This window comes from Sardina pilchardus, chromosome 2 (assembly GCF_963854185.1).
Source record: "Sardina pilchardus chromosome 2, fSarPil1.1, whole genome shotgun sequence".
Taxonomy (NCBI): Eukaryota; Metazoa; Chordata; class Actinopteri; order Clupeiformes; family Clupeidae; genus Sardina; species Sardina pilchardus.
In genome coordinates, this window is record NC_084995.1 from 42502782 (window position 1) to 42523210 (window position 20429).

General features: G+C 44.5%; 2 protein-coding genes across 3 annotated transcripts in view; one reads left to right on the forward strand and one right to left on the reverse strand.

Moving 5' to 3' along the window:
- tet2 (tet methylcytosine dioxygenase 2) overlaps positions 1-13645 on the forward strand; it is a 32149-nt gene extending 18504 nt beyond the window's left edge. The window contains exons 2-10 of the mRNA XM_062530666.1: positions 1109-4282; positions 4522-4612; positions 4738-4831; positions 4977-5185; positions 5752-5902; positions 7267-7356; positions 7475-7612; positions 8505-8862; positions 9202-13645. Of these exons, the coding sequence (XP_062386650.1) occupies positions 1153-4282; positions 4522-4612; positions 4738-4831; positions 4977-5185; positions 5752-5902; positions 7267-7356; positions 7475-7612; positions 8505-8862; positions 9202-10565 (5625 nt within the window). The 5' untranslated portion in view covers positions 1109-1152 and the 3' untranslated portion in view covers positions 10566-13645. The remainder of the gene's footprint in view (positions 1-1108; positions 4283-4521; positions 4613-4737; positions 4832-4976; positions 5186-5751; positions 5903-7266; positions 7357-7474; positions 7613-8504; positions 8863-9201) is intronic.
- A 71-nt stretch (positions 13646-13716) lies between these two features.
- On the reverse strand, positions 13717-19081 carry ppa2 (inorganic pyrophosphatase 2). Of its 2 annotated transcripts, XM_062530669.1 has the most exons (13): positions 18707-19081; positions 18556-18623; positions 17887-17951; positions 17720-17761; positions 17565-17618; positions 17006-17125; positions 16481-16567; positions 16256-16382; positions 16034-16161; positions 15813-15898; positions 14729-14798; positions 14604-14643; positions 13717-14206 (listed from the first exon to the last, which is right to left on the reverse strand). In XM_062530669.1, exons 2-13 carry the CDS (start codon positions 18617-18619, stop codon positions 14184-14186), a joined length of 906 nt encoding a protein of 301 aa, XP_062386653.1. In that variant the 5' UTR covers positions 18620-18623; positions 18707-19081; the 3' UTR covers positions 13717-14183. The 2 variants fall into 2 exon arrangements, with proteins under 2 accessions (XP_062386653.1, XP_062386652.1); XM_062530668.1 differs by having other exon boundaries at positions 18556-19081.
- Positions 19082-20429: the final 1348 nt, after the last annotated feature.

The window sequence follows — 20429 nt, forward strand, 5'->3', positions numbered from 1 at the left end:
CCAGATTATTCGAAAGTAGTGAAAATTCAGAGAAAGGAAAACAGCCTGGGACAAAAGCGAGTTGTAACCCAAGCCTTATCCGCTGCTCTGCAACTCCTTCAATATAAACTCTTGGCCCCCTAGAGACTTGCCGGTTAACGGGAATGAGGTCAGTGTCTAGCCAGATCCAGACATGGGCCTTTGTTTTGAGCATCTGCCTCAAAAGGAGCTCAGGGCCCGCTGGTATGCTGGCAAACAAAGGGCCGGCCCTCCCTCTGTAAACAGCACGCTGCCCGTGAGCTGCCCGTGAGCTGGGCCACACCGACAGCTGCTCAGGTCCAACCGTGTGCTGCTGGAAATGCTGAGCATGCCAAGAATGCTGCCTGCCAGGCCATCTTTCCTGACTTTTTTTCTTAATCAAGTTCATCATTGCTATTAATCCCATGTGTCTTGTATAGGAAGATACTCTGGAAGATGTTTCTTAAACTAAAATCTTTTAACAATTAGCCATATGGTACGATTGAAAATATACTAATATAGAGGAACCATTTATCCTATTCAAAAATGAAATGTGTTATTGTTTTAATAAATGGCTAGAAGACATTTATACAAATACAGAATTTTTACAAATATATTTATTAGGCTTCATATTCAGATTGGATAAGGAAGAGTGTTAGGAAGTGAGTGGAAGAGAGATGGGGTGGGATCTAGAATCTGAGTCCCCATGAACATTTGAATGCAAATGTGGTATGAATGCTGCAGCCACTTGTGCCACAGCGCCCCCCAAAATACAATACTTTTATGTACTGCAACACAGTTACATCTTATGTTAAATGTTTAAGTCTATAGCTCTATAGCAAATGTTTTGGCTGCAAATTTTACTTAATACCCCCAAACCAGAAATGTCCAAGATGGGCAGTGCAGGGCAAGGTTTCTGTTTGAATACAGGTGTTTTCCTGTGTGATTTACAAACAAGCCTTGTTCTCCCATAACATTTTCATGATATCATGACCATATGAATTAATGCGAAATGAATACTTTAAATCTATGCGCATATGTATGCAACATACCTGTCTACTGTACCATACTCAGTTCATAATCAATATATATTTATGTTCCCTTTTCTCAGGACGCAAAGAGGGCAGCCTCGTGGATGGACTCAGATCAGACCAGATGGAAACAGAAAAGGCCAGTCATGCGACGGAAGAAAGTCTGAGTATAGCACCATTTGGCGTTACACACCCACAGACAGACAAACTGATCAGCCAGTTGCAGAATGGTACCCCCTCGCCTGAAGCGGGCTCTCCACACCAACTCAACGGGGACGCCTGGGGCCACTTCAAGCCCAGCAACGGCAGCAGCAGCCTGGGAGCCAACCCAATGAAGAGACATCGGGAGAACTGTTCCAGCCCTGCGAGCATGCAGGGCCTATTTGACCCGGCGGCGGTGTACGGCATGAACGGAGAACTGAAGCACAGTCTGAGCGAGCAGCCGCAGCTCGGGCCCCAGCAGCCCAAGAGGCCACGCGCGGCCGAGCCACACATCAACGGCACCAAGGAGACGGCAGCGTGGGAGAGCACAGAGTCCGGCGGAGCCGAGGACCGGCTGGATGGGTTTCCAGAGCTGACCAAGCTGCCGCCGCCGCAGTCAGGTGACTACGAGTGTGACAATGCTGTGCAGGACGGTAAACTGGACAGCAAAAGAAATTTTAACCTCCCCAACGGGGACATCTTCTCGCTTTCAAGGAGTAAATCGGTGCCAATTTCTAATGGTGCTATAGAGACCCAACCCTCCATGGTGGGCTCGCCCGGTGACCTCTTAGAAAAAACTCTCTCTCAGTATTACCCTCAGCAGGTGTCTATCGCCCCGCAGACTGGCCAGTCACAGGCAGACAGAGAGGTCTGCTCTGCTGTCATTAGTGAGAGGCCTGAACAGAACACCCAGGCGCCTTCTCTCACCTCAGGTTACCCCATTTCACCCCAGATGCCTGCCTCTGAGCAGCAGGCCAGGATCTCCCCAGAGCTGCATGATGGCAACGGTGGCTTTGACACCCAGTACATGAACGGATTCTCCAGCAGCTTTCGAGGGGAGCACCACCAGCACCCTCAACAGCAGCAGCAGCAGCAGCACCCTCTACCAGACATCCCTGACCTAGAACAACCTCACAGTCTGGACCAGGCGCCTGGCATGGTTCCACCACAGCGGGTCAGCCCTGGCTCTCAGCAGGCCCAGAACGGCTCGGAGTGCTTCCACAGTAACCCAGAGGGCCCCAGCATCTTTTCCAAACCCAACACGGAGTTCAACCAGGGCCCCTACCTCCCCTCATTAGACTCAAGCACTCCTCTTCACAACACAAACAAGGGCAATGGATTTGGGCCCTTCAGCAGCTCAGCTGGGCCCCCAAGCACTCCTGAAGGCCAGCTGCACATGCAGTATGGTGCCCAGCAGCAGAAGCAGCAGCAGCAGAAACAGCAGCAGCAGCAGCCTGGCCTCCCTGGCCCAGCTGAGCATTCCTCCCTGCAGGGCGCTCCTGGTCAGTCCCATCCCGCAATCCCCTCCCTACGGACGAGTACAGACAGGGAGCCAGAGTCCCAGGCTGGTTCGACACCCATGCAGGGTCAATGTGGCACGCTTGAAGGTGAGCTGTCCCTGACCCACACACAGGAGATGTCGCAGAGGGCAGAGGCCTGTTCCCAGATGGGCTGGATTGACCTGAACTCCCAGGGCTCGACACAGTCCCCTAGCATGCCATCCATGTGGGGAGGCTTCCCCCCTCCATCCCCAGTGGACCAGCAGCCTCCACCTGCTCAGCAGACCCAGGGGCAGTCACATGACCCCAGCTCCACACAGGGCTTCCTACCACAGGGCTTTAACCAGCCAGGCTACCAGAAGCAGCAACAGGACTGTCAATCACACGACTGGCAGCCGAGGGGCTCTAAAGCCTCGCCCACCGGGCCCCTGCCAGGGCCACCCAAACTCCAGCACATGCCCCAGCAGTGCAGTGTTCCACCACAGCGGGCAGACAACCAGTTTTGCGCTCAGCAAGAGCAGCACTTATGCAAAGACCAAGACCTTGAGCAAATACTGTCGCCCAATTTCATGCCCCCTCACCAGCAACCGTTGCAACACCCTCCACCCCACTCTCAGCACGAGGGTCACCAGGTGACTAACGCACTTCAGCGCCAGTGCTCTCAGGATAGCACCTCAAACATGACACCCCAGCCATCAGACCCGTCACAGGGCCCCCTGGACCCCGAGCTCTTAAACCGCCTCAAGATGGAAAGCTACATGAGGTCAGAGAAACAACAACAACAGCAGCAATTGAAGTCTCCATCATACAGGGGTCAACCAGGGCCATCTCCGCAACCCTTGTCCAGCCCATCACACAGACCCAAATCTCAGCCTTCACAAAATGACCCGACCATGTTTGGGTTTGGCAGCGCAGACGGGCCTAGCATGCAGGACAACTTCAAATTCAACAAAGCAATGGAGATGCAAAAACAGCAGCTGCAGCAGCAGCAGCAGCAGTACAGCCCCGGTCCCAGTGCTCAGAAGCAATATCCTCAGCAGCAACAACCTCACAGTCACAACAGGATGCCAAACCACATGGACTTCCCCCAGCCACCATCAAGTCACATGCTGCCACCTTCGCCACAGCAGGCGCCGGGCCAAATGTACCCCAAACTGGAACACCCAGAGTCCTGTGCCCAGTATCAGCGCGACGCCCTGACCAGCCCTGGACCACACGGGGACTTTCAGAGGCACGCTGCCCTGCGGATGCACCTTCTGCAGAAGCAGGAGAGGCACGGTGTCCCACAGTGCCCCAATGACCTCCGTCATGCCATCAAGCAAGAGAACGGCCTGAGATTTGAGGCCCCTCACATGCCGCCCCAGCAGCAGGGCAGGCTACCCAACGGTGGAGGGCCAGTGATGGTGAAGCAGGAGCGGCCATCCACCTGCGAGCAGAGCCAGCAGCAGCAGCAGCAGCAGCAGCAACGGAGCATCCTCGCCACCATGGAGCAGCAGCTCCGGCAGTACCAGCTCTCGCCCGTGTTTGAAAAGAAGTCACTGGTGGTCAAGTCCCCAAATAAAGTCAAGGTGGAGATGTCAGGCGGGGTGACTGTGCTCTCAACAAACGTTGGCGCGTTCGGTAGTGAGGACAGGAAGCCAGCCGAAGTGAAAAGAGAGCCTGGGCTACAAAGCTTTATGGAGTCACCCATGAAGCTGCTGGATACACCCATAAAGAACCTCCTGGACACGCCTGTGAAGACACAGTACGAGATTCCGCCCTGCCACTGCCTGGGTGAGTCCATTACTGCTGTGCTGTTCTATTCAATCAAACGGTCACTGCAGTCACATACCAAACTGCCAGTCTAGTCATCTAAACCAGTCTGATCTAAACCAGTCTAATCTAAACCAGTCTAGTCATCTAAACCAGTCTGATCTAAATCAGTCTAGTTTGAACTCACCTGTTGATAAAATAAAATGTTTTATCATGGTATCATCTTGACAATTACATTTATCATTGCCAAATTTTTCCAGAGCAAATCAGTGAGAAGGATGAAGGCCCGTATTATACTCATCTTGGGGCAGCTTCCAATATCACCGGCATCCGTGAAATGATGGAAAAGAGGTACACCTTTAATTTTGCTTGAACTGCTCAAAACCATAATCTCACCGTTTTTTCGAATAATTTACCCATCTCAGTCTCAAGTCTCTACAGTGTGATCTGTACTTACTTGTCCTCCTCTCCCACAGATCTGGCTTCACTGGCAGCGCCATAAGGATTGAAAAAGTTGTGTATACAGGCAAGGAAGGCAAGAGTACACAAGGGTGCCCTATTGCCAAATGGGTAGGTCTGGAATCAACTTTATGAATAAGATATGCGTTAATTCATCAATAGCACCTCCTATGGAAAACTATAGGAAATTGCACCTGATTCAATGGCTAACAAAAAGCATAAACACGCATAAAGAGTGTGTGTTCTGTGTCTGTAGGTTATTAGGAGAGCCAACGTGGATGAGAAGCTGTTAGTGCTGGTGCGAGAACGTCCAAGCCACAAGTGTGAGACAGCCTGCCTGGTCATAGTGATACTGGTCTGGGAGGGCATCTCAATCAACCTGGCCGACCGCTTGTATTCGGAGCTGAGCTGCACACTGACGAAGCACGGTGCCCTCACCAACCGCAGATGTGCTCTCAATGAAGAGTAAGAGACCAACCACAATCCATATATTTATATCCAATGATCATCTACTGTACATAGTGTCAGTTCCAGACAAGAACACAAGAAGCATAAACAGTTTCATTCAAGTACAGAAGAAAACACTTCTGGTGTGATATTCAAACCAAAATCTTACAAAAATGTTTATAAGAAAAGTTTGGTGTTAAATGGTCCACAGCAGATAATTCATTAACTAAAGAACCAAAGGCTTCTTTTTTTGAGATCAGAATCGACTTTACATGAATAATTCACCACAAAGGCTCTGGTGGGAGATGATGTGTCAGGCTTTTGCCCTAACCTCACAGTCTTACCTACTCTAATGTCTCTTAGCTCTGTATCATTTACCACAAAGCAGCATGATCAAGCTACCTAATGTGGCAGACCAGGGAAGCATGTTTTTTATATATTTCTGGCCATCCTTAATGCTGGCAGTCATATATACTTTATTCATATATATTTGAAAGGTGGGGAGGACTCTCACTGTAGCTGTTTTGGAGTGGGCATTAAACTAATGTGATCATCTACAAATATGACCTCTGTGCTGTTTCCAGGAGAACGTGTGCGTGTCAAGGGCTTGACCCTGACGCCTGTGGAGCCTCCTTCTCTTTCGGCTGCTCCTGGAGCATGTACTACAATGGTTGTAAATTTGCCCGGAGTAAAATACCTCGCAAATTCAAGCTTCTCGGAGATGATCCCAAAGAGGTATGTTGTATCTACATCTTTGCCTCTACCAAGGCTGAAGCTTACAGCACCCCCAGAATGATTGGCATCTTTGGTAAAGTTGACTAAAAACCAATATAAAATATAATCTTTTGGTGATTTATTGTACTCCCACAATGAAAACAATGAGGAAATATCCACCGTGGAAGGGAAGCAAATTCATTCCACGAAAAACGAAAATCTCAAAAAGAAATAAACATTTTTCACAATTATTGCCACCCCTGAAAAATCTTACATACAAAATCTAACAGAAGCATTTTACTATCTAATAGCACCTTATTTAAGTAAATGAGCATGCCTGTGAACTCTGAAAATGTGACCAACATGCTTGGACAAAGATCCATGGTTATCTTGCCCCCACGTACATTATGGAGGATTATGAAAAATTCCATGAGAACCACTGTTGGAGAGTTACACACAAAGGTATCATCTTGGGGTCACCAAGTCCCCCAAAATCTTCAAAAGTGACCTCACTGCTAATAAATTATTTAGATAGCATGTCAGGTTAAAGCCAGTCCAGACAGTTAATTTACAATGTCAATGTCTAGGAGTGTGGTCTATTGAAAATGAAATGAAAATAGCGCTCTTTGACTAAAAACACTTTAGGTGCGTTTGGCGTACATAGAGGAATGACTATACTGAAAAGAATCCCATGCCTAGTCCAAATTATGGTGGAGGAGCTATGCTATTGTGAGGCTGTTTGTATTCCCAATGGCCATGGGAACCTAACTAAGGTGCATGGTATCATGAAAAACCTGAAAATTTTCAAAGGAAATCTGTCAATCTCTGTCAAGGCCCAAAAAGTTGGTAATGATTGGATCATTCATCAGGTCAGTGAACCAAAAAGGTCCAGATCAAAACATATATAGTTTACTGCAAACAAAAGCAAGCTTCGGACATTGCCATTGCAATCCCCTGATCTACACTCCAGTGGGGTGTGTCAAAGAGGAGACTGCATAAGTGTGGACCTAGGAATCTGGACGACCTGGGGAGGTTTTGTTAGGACGAACGGTCTTAAATCCCTTGTTTTGTATTCTCCATCTTTATGGGGTGTCATAGAAGAATATTACAAGTTGTTTTATTGGCAAAGAGAGGTTTAAGAAGGTATTACAAGTAGTGGTGCCAATAATTGTGAGCAACGTGTTTTTGTTACAAATATTTATTTCTTTATGAGATTTTCCTTTCTCTCAAAATAAATTTGCTTCCTTTCAATAAAATCACCAAAAGAATATTTTTTTGATATCGGTTTTTAGTTAACTTTAGCAGAGATACTGTACCAATAATTCTGGAGGGTACTGTGTCTCCAGGATGTGTGTCTAAAGTTTTTTTTTATTATTATTTCACAGGAGGAAAGGTTGGAGTACAACCTCCAGAACCTGGCAACGGTAATGGGCCCCATGTACAAGAAGATGGCACCAGATGCTTATAGCAACCAGGTGTGGTGGCACTTAATACTCACTTACATCAAAATGTTTTCAGGGTACTGATAGGTTTGCAACAACTCTGCACACGCCAGTCGAGGCTGGTAAAGTTGACCTGTGTGCTTTTCATCAGGTGGAACATGAGCACCGGGCTCCTGACTGTCGGCTCGGGGTAAAGGAGGGGCGACCGTTCTCTGGGGTCACTGCCTGCCTGGACTTCTGTGCGCATGCCCACAGAGATCTACACAACATGCAGGGAGGCAGCACTGTGGTAAGCTCTTCTCAAACTTGTAATACCTTCTTAAACAGCCGTGGCCTACTGGTTCGGGCTTCGGGCTTGTAACCTGAGGGTTGCCGGTTCAATCCCCGACCAGTCCACGGCTGAAGTGCCCTTGAGCAAGGCACCTAACCCCTCACTGCTCCCCGAGCGCTGCTGGTTGGGCAGGCAGCTCACTGCTCTGGGTTGTGTGATTCACCTCACTGTGTTCACTGTGTACTGTGTGTTCACTAATTCGGTTAAATTGGGTTAAATGCAGAGAACTGAATTTCCCTCACGGGATCAAAAAAGTATATATTCTAAACAGGAGATGAACAGAGATGGCCAGCAACAGTGCTCTCTTTAGGTCCATACATCCATAGCCTAGAATCTGACTAAAAAGAGCCAATCGCAGAGGTTGACCCGAGATGGGTTCTTCTATGGGTGACGCCAATCTTTAGAGATCTGTGTCAGGCGATGGCCAATATTCGGTGCCGATATTTGGCCATTTTTAGTCCCTCTATTTGAATGATAGATAATGATAAGATTACAATTTAAGTCCTTCAGTTGTCTCCCAGGAATAATGTTGTTGTACTCTTCCAAAAGTTCTGGTTGGAGTCATTTCTGCTGGCAATTTAACTGACACAAGGGGCAGAGTGTGGATCAGGTGTTCCACAGCAACAACACTGGGCAGCCCACAGATACACCAGCCTGTTGATAGGCTTCATTTACTCACCTGCCTGTTGATAGGCTTAATTTACTCACATATTTGATTGTTTAAAAAATTCCTTTAAATTGGTCTGGTTAATCACCCGCCCGACTCATCCATTTACTTCTAGCTGACAGTATCCTCATCTGCATATTTTAAACCAGCATATGGCTGAACTAACTTGCTCCTCTTCCCCAGGTTTGTACACTGACAAGGGAGGACAATCGTGAGATTTCAAAGATCCCTGAGGACGAACAGTTGCATGTGCTGCCACTGTACAAAGCCTCCAACACTGATGAGTTTGGCAGTGAGGAGGCACAGCTGGAGAAGACCCGCACCGGCGCCATCCAGGTGCTCAGCAACTTTCGCCGGCAAGTGCGCATGCTTGCCGAGCCTGCCAAGTCCTGCCGGCAGAAAAAACTGGACGCCAAGAGAGCTTCAGCTAACAAACTGGCCGGCCTCCCCGACACGCCGAACTCTAAGGGAGACAAATCCGCTCAAGCAAAGAAACAGAGCACTTATGAGAATCCTGCAGGCCAGAACACACTTATACCAGGTATGTGCAGGGAGGTGCCATCGTGGGACAGTGTTCAGTGTTCAACGTCACAGAGAGTTTAAATTGCCAAATTATTGTAGGTGTGCTGGTTAATAATACTTTTGCACTGCCTACATCACATGACTGACACTGTTCTGTGTTCATCTCCTTTTTTCCATCTAGTATCACTACTTCATAGATAGTGGTAGAGGCACCTTTAACATTTCTTATACTGTTTTTCTATGATGTAAGGGGCTAGGGCCCAAAACGTTACGTGGTGATTCACCATTAAAAAACTGAGGAGCATTTTCTGGTGTGCGGCCTTCTCTCTTCTGACTGTGTTCCCCTCCTCCCTCACAGGTGTCCTTGGTGCTTCCCTTCAGCACGGGCAGCAGCCGCACCCTCTTCAGCACCAGCAGGCCGCCCCGCACCCTTACCCCGGCTCTCCGCACGCTGCAGGATACCCCCGGTTCCCCAGCTCTCCCAGCCCTTTCCCCAGCACTCCGAAGCCGGGCAGCTTGTACCCGCAGTCACCCATCTCAGCGAGTCCCTACCCTTCACCTCTACATGTACCAAATGCTTACATGAACGGAGGAAGCCCAGCCAGCCCCTATCCCAACGCTCTTACACCCAACAACCTCTACCCAGGATATCAGTGCAATGGGGGGATGGCCATGGAGAACTATCATCCCTACTACCCCGGCAGTCCAAAGCACCTGGAAATGTACAGGCAGCAGAGGCCGCACATGTACCCTGAGCAGCAGTACGGGGGTCATCAGCGTTATGGGGTTAACTATCCCCCACGCTACGGTGAGCCAGGCCTGCAAGTCAATGGCTTTGGCAACTGCGCTGTGAGGCCCGGGGTTCACCCAGTAGGGCCATACCCTTCTTACCCTCCTAGTGGGGGACCTGAGGCCCAGTTTTTGGAGGCCATGTCCCGGCCTCCTTCATCCCATCCCAGTTTGGACTATGCAGCTGTGAGCAAAGGCAATCAGTTCAGTAGGTACCCCAATTCATACCTGTCACAGAATCCTCAGATGTTTGCTCCAGGCCTGGACCCCTTGCGTATGCAAGCTAAGCCTGAAATGAGCTTGCATGGAGTCAATGGTATGCCTCAGGGGCTTCCACCGCTCGGAAGTGAATGCCTGACGCCTGGTGGCCAACCTCCATTTGGGCTGCCCAATGGCAGCATGCATAGCGCAATGGTCAAACAGGAGCCTGGAGCCCCGATTCCCACCACCCCAAAGAAGGAGGCTGTGTGGTCAGACAATGAACACAACTTCCTGGACCCTGACATCGGTGGGGTTGCCGTGGCACCCAGCCACGGCTCTATCCTCATCGAGTGCGCCAAGAGGGAGCTGCATGCAACCACGCCTCTCAAACAGCCCAACCGCACCCACCCCACCCGCATCTCACTGGTCTTCTACCAGCACAAGAACATGAACGAGGCCAAACACGGACTGGCTCTCTGGGAGGCCAAGTTGGCGGAGAAGGCGCGGGAGAAGGAGGAGGACGCGGAGCGCGGCATCGAGAGCACACCGAGCAAGAGCAACAAGAAGGTGAAGCGTGAGCCTCCGGAGCACTCCGACCTGGTGGAGCCCCCCTACAAGCGCTTCATCCAGACCCTGACCGAGAGGTCCATGTCCTCCACCACCAACACATACGTGGGCACGGCGCCTTACGCCTTCACCAAGGTCACAGGCCCGTACAACTGCTATATGTAGGCAAGCGGGACTCCTTGTAGTGTGAAGTCTCCACATGCAGAAACACACACTCGTCGTTGGTGCTGGACAGGGTGCTACAATGCAGTGAGAACATGCCCTTGGTGTCGCTGCCTATATGAGCTTTCGATAGTTCTCCCTCTTTCTCTCTGGGATATGTGAGTGACTTGTCACCCAGGAGGAAAACACCACATCACCGGAACAGACAGCAGGAGCAGGAGCTGGCTTCAGAGATCCACTGACGACATAGTCACGCATCAGATCGGGTCACCCCTCCAGAGATCAAGCTTTACTGACTAACCCTAAGGAGGTATTTATTTAATATTTGGTTACTTTTTACAGGATTCACACTGTTCTACTTCTCTGGTGCTTCTCTAAGTCCAACACATCAGGACACATATTACTGGAAACAATTTGTTTCAAAAAAATTCGTTTTGGTGGCTTTACTTTTTTTTTCCATCTTAAGGAATATCTCAAAATAGAGATGATTTTTTGCAGTAAACACTGATCACATTCTCGGTGCTACAGGTAAAGAGTGTCTTATGTTAAAATGCCTTCATAGTCAAATTGGTGCATACACACTGTCATTCAAAGGCTACTAAACAGTTATTTTATGATTCGTTGGTGGGTAATGTCAGAATATCCTCAAAGACATTCATATTTTACAGTGCTTTTGATATTGAAGGTATGAGGGTTTATACCTCCAAATTGGGTCTCTAACTAAAAAAGGCTAATTTCATTTCTTGAATAAATAAATAAATAAATAAATAAATAAATAAATAAATAACATGGTTGGAATTAGCCTGCAATACTCGATAGAATCATCATGCAAAAGGAAATCTGTCTGGTGCTTTCAAAGGTTTCACAAATCCTTTACATGTACTTTCTATTTACTGTGTTTTGAGCCATTCAAAAGGTGCATTTTTTTACAACAGTAATATTTCTAGGAGTCAGAGTAAATCTGCCAGGAGGTTTGTATGTTTTCCTTGAGAGTAATCTTTATGTCAGAAATGAGAGTTCTAGGCCGATGGCCCACTGAACAACTCTGGAGTCGGTGTTTCTTTCATGTTAATTTTAGTCATGTGACTGTTGTGTTGATGATCACGTTCCTCACGGCATGCGGGTGAAGCTCAAGGAACAGGGTTAGGTCTATGTTAGCGTCATGGTTTTTAAGGCAGCTGGCTTGCTGTGGGGTCCTCAAATAATAATTGTAATCTAGCTGTATGATTAAAAAGTTGATATTTGTACAGTAAATTAATTCTTTTTTCTGGAATTTAGGCTTTAGATTTTAGTACTGTAAAAACGTAATTTTCTTGTTTGGGTTTCAACTGAGTTTTGTTTCAAATGGTGCTACTCGACCTGCTACAAACATATAATGTGAGAATCTTTATTGGGGCAGTGAGAAGGCTTATGAATGATGTACAGTACCTACTTGTCATATACCTCAGAACTAGTTTGGCAATAGGATTATGATACAAAGGCTTTTTATTATTTCTCTCAGTCAGTTTTTCTTACGGCTTCACAGCACTTCACATTGAATACAGTTACAGCTACCACAGTCTCACAAAACCTTTAGGCCAAGGCAAGGCTAAGTTCATTACCTGCTTTCTTCACACTTGATCGATTAGAAAGTATTACTTGAACTTCAAGCTTTGATCTAATAGCAAAATCAGGGATACTTCAGCTTATTTCTGTGCATCACAACATAAACATTGCTCGTGTCATTTATGTTGTCTCCTCTCCTTCAGGGATTGGCCTTTGCATCATGAATCCCTATGAATTTATTTGTACATACTACAAAACACACAAAAGTAACTTTGTAAGAAACATTGAAATTACCTGCATTTTGTACTTATGTTTTAGTAGATTGTCGGTTAACTTTAAAAAAAAGAATTAATTTGATGGTATGATCATATGCACTGAGTTGATTAAAGGGAAAGTATGGCATTGACTAAATGAGTGAAGCACTCGCTTTCTACTAAAAAAAAAGAAAAGAGTAAAGCCAGGGCAGTTATGACCATAGATGCACATTTGCGTGCTTGTGTATAGCTAAAGTAAATTTATTTATGACCACTAAACATTTATATAATACTTTTTCTCCCTCTCTTCCATTCAATTCAATGTGATATTTGGTGGGGTAACAGTTATGTGTGAAACATTTCCCCCATTCTAATATGTATAAACATTTTCTGGAAGCACTTCAATTCTTTTTTTCAGGAAATTAATGAAATTAAAGATTACAAACATTTATTTAAAAAGGTAGATTGTAAATGTGTTGTACATACCATGCGTTTGTATCACAGAGGTTTCTATCTTTGTCATTTTAAATCCCTGTCATCACATAAAAATGTGTAGAATCTGTAGTTTACCAGATGTACCTACGGCCCACGTTTCATAAACAATCATTGATTCATCTCTATCTATGGATAGTTTCGGTCTTTTACACAGACCCTGATCAGTAGACCACGGTGGCTGATGTAAAGGCCGCAGCAAACTGTCAAACAGCAACTACCTTTACAGTCCCCACAGTAGAGCCCTGTTAGCTATAAGTCAACTAGACAGAATGAATAGTGATGAGAAATTCCATTTTTTTTTTTGTAAAGTGAAAATTTGATGTTAAATTTCGGTGAACAGGACCCAGCTTCAGTAGCAGATTGTGGAGGAGAGGGGAGGAGTGTTTAGGATAGAGCGGGTGACAAGCATAGCCATACTTGAAAAAGCTTATGAGTTTTTCTGAGTGGTGTCAACATTACTTGAATGACTTTATGAGTTTGACTAATGCACAAGAGTGCACAGCTCCAAAATTAAGCTAGCAGTTCATGTACACGTGTTGGTATTTTGCAGTTAGACACTAAAGGTTAAAGATATATTCTGCCTCGGTCCTTTTTTTCCCCTAATAAAACTGCTTCCCTTGTTCCCCCCGAAGTTTGGTATGCTTAAAATGGAATATGGATGGGTATAAATACTGTAAGTATTGTAATGTACTGAAGTACTGAATGCAGTTTATTTGAAAGCTGTTTATTATATCATTCCTGATATTGCTGAGATGTGGGTGTTTTTAATAAAATTTATATTTATTTAAAGCATTTCAAACCTGTGCTGCTTCTTTTGTTGTTGTTGTGTAAATGCATATTTACTAAGTACGTCACAAAAATGACATGTATTGCACTGTTTATTTATTGGTTGATAACGAAACACACCCATTGGGTTTTTGTCACCAAATTAACAAAACACATGAATGAATCAACCTAATACGGAGCGATCATCTTGGCACACTGAAAACTGCTTGGCAGCTTTCATTTAAATCTTCATGAAACTCACTAACAAAAACATTTCCATACTATGATACTGAGACCATTTTTTTTCCTGAATTTGAAAATATAAAAAAAGATCAGATTTTTTTCAGAAATATGCAAGACCTGCAATTACGGACAATCAAAAGTTTAAAAATCAACTTAAAACGTTATAAAACAAAATTGTATGCATACAAATAACGCTGTGCAGTGAGTGGACACTATATAGTCATACAGTACTTCAACTTAAACCTTGTGTTAGGCGGCCTTCTCAGTAAGTGCTTCTGCGTAGTTTTCTCCCAGTTGTGTCCTCTGATCAGAGACCATTTCAGAGAAAATGCCACTTATCCACTACAAAACAAAGAAGTTGATGTAATTACCCCATGTGTTCATTCTACTGGGAGTCACTCATAAATATTACTGTACACAAATACTACTACTACATTTACTAGTTCCCGTATTGGCACAGCATTATATTTGCATACACATCTTTTAACTAAATATACAACATTCACTAAGGGTTATAAATGACAATCTAAATATAAACATGAGAATACTTGAAGACAAGGATGTAGTTCCATATTTTAAAAAGTTGTCAAAAACAAAAGGTCTCACTTTCTGAAATGCCATTTTCTGCCAAACATTTTGAATGTGTACACACGCTTAATACATATCTTTATGTCTTAAACCATTTAGCCAACACTACATGAACATTGCATCATAGGTTAAGTAGCACATCTCCACATACCTTCTGCGGAAACTGGTAAGGCCTCTCCATGTGCTGGAGCCTGTGGAAGACAGAAGAGAACAAACATTACTTCCTGTGCCTCAACATCCGGTCTGAATTTGTGTGTAGATGTGTACCTCTCTCACCGACTGGACAATGGCACTGGCTTCCTCCTGGCTGCATTTGAAAGGACTGTCACAGACAGAGGCATTCTGGCTGTTTTGAGACACAGATCCATCACATTAAAACCAGGTGACACCAGATATATAGTATAATCACGAATTGTTATTTTATTCCAACCAATTACTGATTCAGGTATTATATTACTCAGTAATGCTTAATCATCAATGTTTAACGAACCCACAGTTAAGTACAATGCTTAAATAAACACCTGCCAGATGAAAGGGCTGACCGCTTCAATAAGGAACACAAAATGAAGGTGTGAAAGTACTTCAACAATATGACATTATCGGTGTTTCTCAAAGTCAAGAGAGCATCCTTCATAGAATGCTTTCTTTCGAGTCGGGTGCTAGAGAGACAAGGCTACACACATTCCCAGTACCCTCCTCAGCCGTCAAGATCACATGCAATGGAACAGCCTAGCGAGTGTGGAAGTGCACGCCGGTTCCGGCTGCGCGCTTCATTTGAACCATGGAAATTGTGCCGCTTTTACAGGAGTTCCGACAACTATGCAGATGCACTTTCCTCTAAATAAACTTTTTTGAGTAGCCTACAGTATTTCCACATTCGACTTGGTCTTCACATATCACAATCCGTAGTTTATAATTATGTTAGTGTCAATGGAAAGTTATACCGGTAATTGGCAGCGGTATATGCACAATAAATTTATATAAATGCCTGAGCAAATATACGATGGCATTAACAAAATACTTGAGAAATTGTATTTAGCCTACATTAAAACGCACTGCTTCTTTGCATCTACTTTCCATCTCCCTTTTTTTTTTTTTAATCACACCGTCAGAAAATTTCTAATCGTCCATACGCAAAGGATTGTGGGTTAATTCTTTGCGCCGAGGATCAGTCGATGCATCCTCCAAAATTCTCCGAAATTCTCAGAACGAAGGACTCAGTACTTGCTAGAATTTGAAAGCATCCTTGACTTTGGAACAGTGCTTGACGAGATTTGATGACGTAAAGTCCTTGAAAAAGTGGCTTGGAAGGACCGATCCTTGATTTTGAGAAACACCCTATGACAACAGCAGTCCTCACCAGTTTATCTCTCCAGCTTTAGCCTGCTTCTGCACTAGGGCCCTCCAGTGGTCATGGGTGGAGCCTATGACCTGCACGGCAAAGTCCTGCAAAGGTCAAAGGACAGCAAACGCCCTTTTAGGTTTTCATACTCAGGAGAGACTCAAAATAACGGGATGATAGAGTGCACAGCAAGAGAATCTTCAGGATTTCTCAGAATTAAAAGAATGGAACCCTCTTACCTTGTCCTTGAACTGTCCGTTGAACGCGAACTGATTCTCTGGCTTCCCATCTGGCACTTTGTATTTCTTAAACCAGTCAACAGTAGCTTCCAGATGACCTGGCTTTTTCTTACGTACATCTGAAATGCCTTCCCACATTGGAAAAAAGGGACATTGCCATAACTACACTGAAACAATGAAATGGCTTTACCATAATTACAATGAGGTGTTACTCAAACCCACTGTTCAACTCTGGGGCATCTGGATCCTCTGCATTAATGGCAATGATTTTCCAATCAGTCTCTCCCTCATCAATCATGGCAAGAACTCCCAACACCTTTACCTGGATCACCTCCCCACGAGAACACACCTGCAGGACACAGATGAATCGGTGAACACACATATGGAAAAATTCTTGAGCTTCATACACAAACAATTCCAGTACACCGAAGGATGTTGAACACTCACCTTGGAGCCAATGTCACACACATCTATTGGATCATTATCTCCACCACATTTTGTGTCTTTGTCTGTGTGATTGGGGTCCTCCCATGTCTGACTCAAAGATAACAGGCACACAAAAAGGACAGAGTGATAGGTGTGTAAAAAGAAAAGTGTGCATTTAAACAACGAAATGAGAAACAGCTCAAATGTAAAGTGCAAGTCAATGTGGCATGGCGTGGAAAGGGGGGCCCTTGATGCATGTCTATTTTAAAAGCAAAGGGCCAAGTGCAAGCAGCCCCTTTTTAATAAGTGAACCCGAGGGTGTGTAGAGCCTCAGCTCAGCCTTCAATTTCCCTGAAAATATTTAAAGCCAATACTGCCTGCCAGATGGACCGGGACAAATCACTCTACAGGCACCTTGTAAAAAAGAACTGTAAATAATGCCAGGGCAGACCCCATTCAGCCACCCTCGTTACTAATAAACAGGGGCAAAGCCAAAGTTATGCAATAATATAGCAACCCTGTTCTGATGCTGGAGAGTAATCTCACCTGAGGGAGAGCTCCATAATTCCAGATGTAACCTCGGTGGGGAAACACATTGGCCACGTATCTTAGCTTACCCTTTTTCATATCTTGTTTAATTGGGTTTAAGGCTTCCTTTGTTGCGATCTGATAAACCAAAGAAACACAGTTTTTTTTTGTTCTTTTTTTCAATCATAACATCGATTAATATTTCTTTATTCCTAGATCCCAAAATCACATGAAATTGATATTAAAATGGAATAGTTTAGAGAAACAATTTATAGACACTGTTGATTCTTAACAGATTACTCATTGTAATTTCAGCAATCTGAGTGAATGGTATCCATTCTCTTTGGCAAACGTCCAAGAAAGTGACTTTCTTAAATGTTGGTGTCAGAACAACAGGAATGAACTGAGAATGCATTTGGCAGGTGGGGGTTAGGGGGCACAAATAGCATAATGGGGTTGAGATCTGCATCACTGCACAAACAGGTACAGAAAACATCAACCATAAAACATCAAACAGTACTTCACACTTTCATACCATGAAGCCAAAATACACCACAGGATTTTGTATTGCAATTACCTCCATTTTTGCATTTGACCAACGAGGCACTTCCACGACCATGTTAAACAGGAGCTGTTTAATATAAGATTATCATTTTTAATGGTTTGACTTTTGACAATTTCCCCAAAAAGCGCTATTCATGACTTATCATAAGTGGGTTTCATGGGCAGTACCTGATCGTCAGTCTTTAACTTCTTTGTAGGTATCTCATTTTCCTGTAATGAGATAAAGCTTAGGCTTCACAAAAGGAAAGCCATACAACTCCACAGCGTCTTTTTTTATATTTATATATAGATATATCCTGCAAATTCACTCAATTATGGACAAACTAAGAACAAACCTGTTCATCAGTTACATAAAGTGGAATGTCATGGAAAGGGGAGATGTACTTCCCGTCTGAGGTTTCTGGAAAGGGAAAGGATATGCATCAAGAGCTGATATGTCCTGCATGCAGAGCAGTGACATTTTGACCCAAAGCTTGATCAAATTTTCCTTAGGCAAGACTTGTTAACATATGAAATGTAGGCTTTTGTAAGATCTGCTGAACTTCCCTTCAAAGTTAAGATGCTAAATCTGTATTGGAAATTGGGTTTATAGGCCTACACTCCAAAACAGAAATGATACAAAGTTACATTCCACGTGGTAACATTGGTTTCACCAGTAGGTTACAAACTAACCTACTCCTGAGGTCATTGATTGTAGCATCTGAACAGATAGCCTACTCTACTCAAACAGCTAATCTTTATGAAATAAACGTTCAATGTGTAGGCTACCCTACAGTAAATAACTCGAAATCTTTAGACATTGTCGTAACCACCACTATGGTGTAACGGTTGATAGTAGCAAGTTGTTAGGTCGTTTTCTCGACGACGTGGATGTGGCCATTTCAAGAAGCTGCTACTCCGTCCAGAGATACCATTCCTTGTGGGATGCATTCGTCAGCAAGTCATGCATCTGCGAGTGGAGCGATGAATGAAATGCATTTCTCTACATTAGGCTATCGACTTACTAAAATAAATCCTGTAGTCTGTCGAGTTTGGCCGTCCTCTCTCTTCCGTCTGATAATGCATCATTTTTCTGAGAGAGGGGGAGATAAGTCGTGAAATAGCTTCGTTTTTACAAATGTTCTGTGCGTTAAAAACGGCAACGGAATACCTCACCGAAGAGCGTAGTAACAAAAGCATAATTCAAGCCTTTATAGGTCCACTCAGTTCCTGCTTGCGTGTTACAGTTTCCTCCACATGGTACACTTCCCAATCGCTTCCTCAAGCTCGCACTGCCACCTATCTTTACACTGTGGAACATGTTTCCAGTAGAGGAACATGGAAGACAGCAGCGACCTTTGCCAAGAGAAAATGGCTGACATCCGTCAACAAACACGAAGGTGGCGTAATAAAAACGTGATATGTTGTGAAACATAAATTCTACTGCAGAAATATGTTTATAAACTCAGTAGCCTATAGCAATCACTATAAAAATGTGACAATCGTGATACATCGTCACACTAGACTTTGCGCAAGGATTACCAATGCCAGAGAATGTCTAAGGCCAATGTCATAGCCTACATAGCCTAAATTACCAGTCCATTAAATTAGCCCACTAAAAGGACTACTGCCTTCAAGTTAATCTTCAGAGAGCTTTTTAACCAGAGAGGGCTTTTTAAAAAGGAGTGCAGCACAACTGTGGTGGCACAAGTGCGAGTGTTTGTTTTCCTCACATCATGTGCTGGCTTTAGTAAACACTGGCCTATCTGTATGTCTTGGTGTTACCAAAGTACACTACAGACAGATCGTTTCAAGCCCCAATGTTATTATGCAACTCGTGTGTGTGTGTGTGTGTGTGTGTGTGTGTGTGTGTGTGTGTGTGTGTGTGTGTGTGTGTGTGTGTGTGTGTGTGTGTGTGCGCGCGCGCGCACATGAATGCTGGAGGAGGCTTTTACTCTTCAGCATTTTCTGGTGAGGTTCATTGCAGCTATAGACTGTCCCACACTGTTCTAATGTTCTAAGTTCGCTCAGTTTATTTCAACACCCCCTGAGAGCGCCAACATGGCATCATACAGATTATTTGGTCACCATAGTAATGGTGCATTGTATGTATCAGTTTCAGGACATCCTGAAGAGTATAATGCCCTGTGTGTAATTAAGCCAGCAGATCCAAAGAGTGCTGCAGCCCTTATCTGCTGTCGGTGCTTGGAGCTGGGTAAACAAACAGCCACATTAGACGAATCTCTCCCCTTATTTATTGTATACCTCACCGTTTGTTCAAACAAAAGATATCAGGCACATTCAGTGCCAGAAAACTGGAAAATGTCAGGTTTCCACATGAAGTGCAGTGTGTAGGCTATGTGTTACTGATCTCTAGTAAAGGGAGTGACTGTGATGTGGGATTTCACCTGAGCATGGGTGTGACCTGTTGTTTACACTACAGAAAAGCAAAATGGGAGAAGTTATACGGGGGAACATTTAGGTTGAATAAACATCTCAGACGACCTTACATTCTCATTGCTCGGGCACTGATGAAATCAAAAGTCGGCCTATAGTAGGCAGGTATTGAATAATGAACTCTGGTACTAAATGTGTTATGCACAATTTATAATTAACTCAGTCTGTTTGGTTTCCTGGTACAAGTCTTGTTTTAGTATTTTTGGCCTCCACAATTGTAGCCCAAATCGGATCAGCTCCTTGAGACAGAAAAATGCAACAGACTGTGTCACAAATTAAGTATATGTATTTTTGTATGGGACATTAGTGAACATAAACCACGATAAAAGACTCCAGTACTATATCGTTTGTATACTGTAGCCTATATGGATAGTCAATCAGATCATTAAAAGTCTGTTGGAAGTATTTACTGAATAAACATTCTAAACTGTATTAATTGGCA